General features: G+C 48.1%; 1 protein-coding gene across 2 annotated transcripts; it reads right to left on the bottom strand.

Moving 5' to 3' along the window:
* Positions 1-342: 342 nt before the first annotated feature.
* LOC120522954 (prolactin-releasing peptide receptor-like) lies at positions 343-5,003 on the bottom strand. Of its 2 annotated transcripts, none has more exons than XM_039743791.1 (2): positions 4,847-5,003; positions 343-2,425 (listed from the first exon to the last, which is right to left on the bottom strand). In XM_039743791.1, the coding sequence occupies exon 2, from the start codon at positions 2,348-2,350 to the stop codon at positions 1,313-1,315; it is 1,038 nt and encodes a 345-aa protein (XP_039599725.1). In that variant the 5' UTR covers positions 2,351-2,425; positions 4,847-5,003; the 3' UTR covers positions 343-1,312. The 2 variants fall into 2 exon arrangements, with proteins under 2 accessions (XP_039599725.1, XP_039599714.1); XM_039743780.1 differs by lacking the exon at positions 4,847-5,003 and adding an exon at positions 3,753-4,587.
* Positions 5,004-7,111: the final 2,108 nt, after the last annotated feature.

The raw sequence follows: 7,111 nt of genomic DNA, 5'->3' as shown, positions 1-7,111 counted from the left end.
GCATGTGCGTGGGTGGCCGATTGCGCATATCAGTCACCCGCCGAGCCATCGGAACACTTGGCAGACATTGAGAGAGAGAGAGAGAGAGAGAGAAGCGCCGTCCGCTCGTGGTGCTGTCCACGGTGCTGAAATCAATCAGACAGACAGCAGCAGGCTCTCTAATCAAAATGCTTTATTGACCGACTTGTACACACAAGAGGGTGAAACTGTCCGATTTCATGGAAACGTTTTAAACTATAAAAGAGTAAAGGTAACACTTTAGTTTAGGTACTACAAAAACGCATCAGCTGAGTGGTGGCTCTGTGGCTAAGGATCTGCGGTGGTATCTGGAAGGTTGTCGGTTCAAATCCTATTAGTGCCAGAAGGGATCCTACTCTGTTGGGCCCTTCAGCTAGGTCTTTAATGTGAACATTGCCCCGGGCAGGGGGCATACAATGAGTAACCCTGTGCTCTCCCAACCCCCCTACCCCAAAGTTCATGTCAAAAGACAATTTCCCATCAGGAAGTAACAAAGTGTATCAATAATAACTCTTATGCAGCAAGACCTTAACAAAGTCTTCTGTAAGTCTTAATTTGGGATATAAAGCATCAGTAAAGTGATTATTCACCACCATGCAGTGTGCAATCTGATATGCTGCTAAAATTACTTATGAATATTAAAGACTCACCAGGCTTATAATGAAGTATGCAATATCAAGGGACATGAGTCTGACTTAAGCACCTTCAGGCCCTTCCAAAGTGAAGTTATTTCAGAAGATTATATTGTATAGACGAAAAACCGCTTTACCGATATTTTAAAAGTGTTACGAACACCAAAAGAAGCGTTATTTAACGTCTTGTTCCGTAAGAGTGTAATAGGTTCATTTTTACAGTAACCACACTAAAGTGTTACCCGAGTAGAAACTGAAGCAACACGTAAATACACAAAGAAACATGTCCGTCAGTTTCAGATGAATGACCCCCACAGGTGTTTAGTGTTCCGCTGTCCTTTGCTCTATCCGATTTAATTTGACATTCTGAAGCTGCGGGATGTGAACTCGTTACCAGCTGAATGCGCTTTGCAGGGCCGCCGACGTGCGGGCCAGCGGCTTGTCTTTGATCTGTCAGACGAGCGCTTTCTCCTTCCAGTTATTCCGAGGTATTCCTGCGACTTTTTCTTTTCGCTCCTGCTGTCATTTCTTTATGGCACAAGATGTCTTTTCCCACCGATAATGAGCCCACTGTGCATAGCCTGTACAGTTTTGGATTCTGATATTCTTTAGAAACATAAAATGAAAGAATGCCATAAAATTAAAGAAAAAAAAAGTCCGATTTAAAGGACAACGCTGGTCATCACGCAGTTCACGGCCGGCGTTATCTTTTTCTTCTTCCAGGCGAACATCTTTTTCAACTGTCCTCTGAAATTGTCGTGTAGCCACGCGTACAGAATGGCATTGGTGCAGGCAGACATCATGGCGAACCAGTGACACAGAAGCTGGATGAGGTTGAAGTACTGCTTGTTGATGAGGTTGATGTCGATGTCCTTCATCATGTTGAAGATGTGCAGCGGCAGCCAGCAGACGGCGAACGCCGCCACGACCAGCACGAGCAGGCGGAAGGTCTTGCGCCTCCTCGCCCGGTCCCACTCCGCCTGGCTCTGGGTGAAGTTCCCGGGCACCACCCTGTTCTTGAGTTTCACCGAAATGCGCAGGCACGACAAGGAGATGACGCTCAGGGGGAGCACGTAGGTCAGCAGCAGGGTGCTGTAAGCGTAGGCCAGGCGTTCCTTCTCCATGCCCACCCAGAACTCCTCGCAAATGGAAAAATCGAGCTGCGGGAATTCGACATGATAGGTGTGAGCAAGGGCCGGAGCGGCCAAGGCACAAGAGAGCAGCCAGATGGCCGTCAGGATGTAGGCGCAGGTGGGGATGGTGAGTCGCCGTCTAAGGGGGTAAACCGTGGCGTAAAACCGGTCCACCGCGATGACCGTCAGGGTGAACACAGACACAAAGACGGTCACCGGCTGCATGAGGAACACGAAGTAGCACATGAACATCCCAAAGACCCAGCCGCGGGGCTCAAAGGCGTAGGCCAGCGTGAGAGGCACGCAGGTGGCGCACATCAACATGTCCGAGAAGGCCAGGTTACCGATGAGGAAGTTGGTCACGTTGTGCATCTTCTTGGTCTTGCAGATGACATAAATGAGCAGGTAGTTCCCAAAGACGCCAATGACCACGACGAAGGAGTAGCACGGGATGATGAGCGGCTTGAAGGACTGCAGGAGCTGCAGGCCGGTGAACTGGTGCCATGTTTTATTGGAGCTGATTCCGGCCAGGAGACTCTGGGTGGAAGACAGATTGCCAAGGTTCATCTTGAGGACGCTGAGCCCACCACTCGGGACGAGGCTGCTGCTTCGCAAGACATTGCTGTCCGATGGTGGACGCACCTGCGGAGAAGAGAAGTCACATTGATGAATGGGGGAGCGCAAAAGGGGGAGGAAAAGAGAGAGATGCCGAAGATACACAGGAATGGCGCTATATATGTGGGCTGGCCCGATTTTCATAGTCCCAAAGTGGGACACCGTTTAGTAATCAGGCCACCAAGTACGTGTCATTATATTATTTAGACGGGCGATAATCGAAAAGTGGAGATGGCCTTTGAGTTCCGCGCACGTTTATGGAAATGACCAGCCTGCTAAAAACAGGACATTGTGTTATATTCTAATTATTTAACGGGATGCATGCAGTGCATAAAAACGGGCCTGTCCCAGAAAAGGGGGTTGAGCGTCTGGTCCCAGAGATACATTATAACGCGAAATTAATTTCATATCTTATATCAAGCCCGGCGATGGACTGGTGTCCTGTCCGGGAGTTGTTCCTGCCTAAAATGAAGGGTGCCTTCAGAGCGATGCCACAGAGGAGCCATTTTTGGTACCCAAAAGAACCATCCACAAAAGAAGCTTTATATATTTAGATCCATCAAGGAGTCCATAAATTACCTTGAATATATGATAGCGGATTTGCGAAATCCCTCCCGATTCCTGATTTTTTAAAAGGACTCTCGTTGGTCAGGTTTTCCAGATCTGTTCATGTCCTGCCAGGTAACCTGCAGCTACGTATATTGAAGAGTTCAGATTGCAGCTTTGCCCACAAATTAGGGACCTTTTCGAGGCTCCAAAGAATTACCTTGACATGCAACGAATCTTCCATACAATTAAATCTAGAAAGAACCACCCAACCCAGTAAAATGCCACGAAAGAACCAGGATCTCTAAGGGTGTATAGGCTCCAGCTTCACTGCGGTGCTGCTCAGGTTAAGCGAATATGAAAATACACTAGATGGATGGATGGATCTTCTATCGCGGTTCTTCCGTTTTTTGACACATTTCACTCTTAATTAGAAGTAACATTTCTCGCGCTGCTCCCTCGAGGTCCAGTCCACGCTTAAATACTGGCCCGAAACCTGCGCATGCGGGGTGAGCAAGTTCTCGTCGTGTTTGCGCACAAGACCCAAGCCATCAACTGTTAATTAATTGGCAACTCCAAATTGGCAAATATAAATGAATGCTGCTGTGTGTCGTGCGATGGACTCGTGTTCCCCCAGTCGGTTCCTGCTGTGATTCCAGTACCGCCAGGTTAAGCCGACGTCACATTACACGACTATAGTCTATGGTATGTCAGACTTACCGATCGTTTTATCCTAACATGAAGCGGTGTCGAGTAGCATGGTCGCGTTCACTGTTGTATTGTTTATTATTTTCCCCCATTTACTCACCTTTGATGGCCGAACGACAAAACGCTGAAGATTTCTTTCTCGTGAGTGAAGGCGCCGACGCCTAAAGTCACTTCTGCCATCTGCGTCCCACCCACGAACTCCGACTGCGCTCGTCCCAGGATGGACAGGCTCCGGTGCGCCAGCTTTTTTCCGTTGGCTGCAGTTGCTTTGACGTTGCCGTGCTTGTCTCAAAGCAGGAGTCAGCAGGTTGTCGTTTTCCTTAACCGCTGGTTACTGCGCTGGCGCTCCTAGCAGGGGTTCGGGAGACGCAAGTGATCTTCGTGTTCTAAGGAGGATCAGACAAGTAATCCGACAAGAGCACAACATCAGATGAAGTCTAAATGCCAAAAAAGCACTCGTTCTTTCCTGAAAACTGTCATGCTTGAATTACGATTCCGATTTCCAAGCGAAAATGATTACCATTTGTATTAAAATTCGGTGTCTTTCGTTTCTCCCTATCTCCATATAATTTAATCTGTTCATTTCAGGAGTAACTAATAAAGACGGACACAGCCAGGTTTCTTTCAATTAACTAGCGCCCGGCGGCTCTCCGTGCCATTTAAACGTTCGTTTCAACGGAGTATCCTTCAGCAGGTGAAGCGTCCTTTTCTATTTTCCGCTCAGTATAAATCTGCCGTGCGGACGCTAGGCGGCGCCTGTTCTCTGTTAATCCTGTCCACCTCAGCGTGGTCGCAGAACTTCATTCAGAGATTTTTGTTTTCGTTGCCATATGAACCCGGCTGATTGCAAATGAGAAGCAGGCATGAAGTGTTCTGCCTCATAACCTGCTCTGGCCAATGCAATCATTGAAATATTCATAAGTGCTTGGCGGCATTCGAGCGTGCCATCGCGTTAAATATAGGACCAATTTCATTCAGGAGCTCCTATCGGGCTTGGATAAATGAGATGGGCGTTCCACTTCGGTGTCCTTCATTTAGAGCTTGATGCAGCGTGCAGGTCAGCGAGATACGGCAATTTCAGAATACATTAAAACGAGTGAAAAAAAATAAATTTACACGCAACCAAAATAGTTTTTTTAATATCCCTCTTCCTTGTGCCGTGGCGGAATCTTTCCTAAAAAAACACACACACACCGATGTGCTGCCGAGAGTGGCTTCACTGACTCCATCTTCAAGCCTTCTGCTAAATCACACCTGGCCGTGTCGAGTCCTCCTAAACTGGTCGGTGCCCCGCATTTTTAAAAAGGGGTCACATAAAAGCAGAAAAAGGCAAGGAGGGAACGGGCGCTGCGAGTGACTGAAGAGTCCGCCGGCGCTTTTATGTGTTGTCCGCTGGTGGGCGCGCCCGTCCCCAGTCATATGCTAATGAGGGCAATTAGGCAAATGAAGAGGCAATTAAATGAGCGGACGGACGAATTGGGGGCCGTGGCGAGAGAGAGAGAGCTGTGTGACCGGCGCGACACTGCGACTCCTCCGATGTGCTGTCTGTTTGTCTGTCAATCTGTCTGTCTGCCTTTGTCTGTCTCTGTCTGTCCCTGTCGGTCTCTCTCTCTTTCTCCCTCTGTCTGTCTCAGTTTCTGTCTGTCTGTCTGTCTGTCTGTCTCTCTGTGTCACTCACTCTCTGTCTGTCTGTCTCTCTCTGTCTGTCTGTCTGTCTCTCTCTCTCGCTCTCTCCATCTCTATGCCTCCATGACTATCTCTCTCTCTCTCTTTCTTTCTCTCTCTCTCTGTCTGTCTCTTTCTCTCTGCCCGTCTCTTTGTCTGTCTGTCTGTCTCTCTGTGTCTGTCTCTCTCTCTCTCTCTGTCTGTCTCTTTCACTTTCTCTGTCTGTCTGTCTCTCTCTGTCTGTTTCACTCTCTCTATATATATATATATATCTGTCTGCCTTTATCTCTCTCTCTCTGTCTGTCCCTCTGTCTGTCTGTCTCTTTCACTTTCTCTCTCTGTCTGTCTGTCTGTCTGTCTGTTTTTCTCTCTCTCTCTCTATATATATATATCCGTCTGCCTTTGTCTCTCTCTCTCCTGTTCTTTCTCTCCCTCTGCCCGTCTGGCTGCCTGCTTTGATTTTACGATGTGTAACTCATTCCAGCCAAACGGGTTTTTCTATTTCAGTTCTAAATGGAACTCTTATCCGCTCCTGTGCTTTGTCGGCAAAGGCAGAGAGTCTGGAGATGACGGGTCGCCTCGTACGTCACATACTTTGACATCTTCTGTTTAAATAAAAGGCTCCTTGGAATTTAATCCTCAATGGAAGGAGTGCCCTGATGGCGCAGAGTTCAGTGCTGGCCCCTCACGGTTCCCTGTGTCCAGCTTACCTTTAAATGGCTGTACGTCTCGCCGTCTTCCTCACCGGTCGTCATCACCACTGCCACCACCCCAAACAAACAGTTATTGATGGCTCTATTTTTGCCAATACGAATTTTCATGGTCCCGTGGCCCACTACTGCCCAGGTTAAAGGATAATAAGTTCAGTAAGTTTTAAGGCTTTTGTTTTCCAGTGGTGCTTCGTGCCCACTAATTGAAGTGTAAAGTGCCAGTGAGTGTAAGATTTTTTTTAAACTTATAGAAACCACTGGAATATAAAACACAACCTCGTGCACCAACTGTATGTATACCAGGGTGGTGACGAAATCACTTGGAATTGAAAAATTTTAAACTTATCCTTTAAGCCGATGTCACATTACGGGACATCTAGTCAGGGGGCATGTCAGACTTGCCAGCTTCAGTTGTCACCAGTTTACATGACTGAAAATCATTGGCCATGTCAAATTACCCAAAAGTGTGACGAGTTTCCAGCACAGTCTGCTCGCCCCGTTTTTGACAGCCAATGGCTCTGCCTGATGGCGTCGGTGCTGTGCGAACAGTTAAAATGTAGGCAACCGTGGTCGCCCAAAATATCCCAAAGTCACTGAATTCTATGCATTGTGCATTTGGGTGGGCACTCATTGGATGTCAGTCCTCATGCACACAAAGCCCACCCTGTGACTAAAGACAAACTCAAACCTGTCTGAAGCGGCGAGTGACGGACTAGCTGGAGTGAGTCGTTGGGTACGTCACACAGCTAAGATTATGGAGATGATGGCAAAGACTGAAAATCACGCGGCTCCTCCGTCACGTGCCCCTCGAACCCCGCGCCAAGCGCTTCTCCTCCACGTACTTCTTCTCGTTTCATTTCAGTCTCGAGCCTCTTTAAGTCAATGCTGGGGGGCGCGTGGCAGGGACACCTCCCGACTGTCCTTGTTTTAATGCCATTTAAAAGTGTCGGCTTCTTCTTTCGACGCGCTCTGAGTTTCTTTCAGAAGCCTGAAGGTGAAAAGACAACTTGAGCTTCTCGTCCTCCTGAATTGGCGCTTGTGCTTCATGGGCTCTCCTAACGGGGATTGGCAAAGACACCTGCTG

This window comes from Polypterus senegalus, chromosome 1, assembly GCF_016835505.1.
Source record: "Polypterus senegalus isolate Bchr_013 chromosome 1, ASM1683550v1, whole genome shotgun sequence".
Lineage (NCBI taxonomy): Eukaryota > Metazoa > Chordata > Cladistia > Polypteriformes > Polypteridae > Polypterus > Polypterus senegalus.
This window is presented reverse-complemented; position numbering and strand designations above follow the sequence as displayed.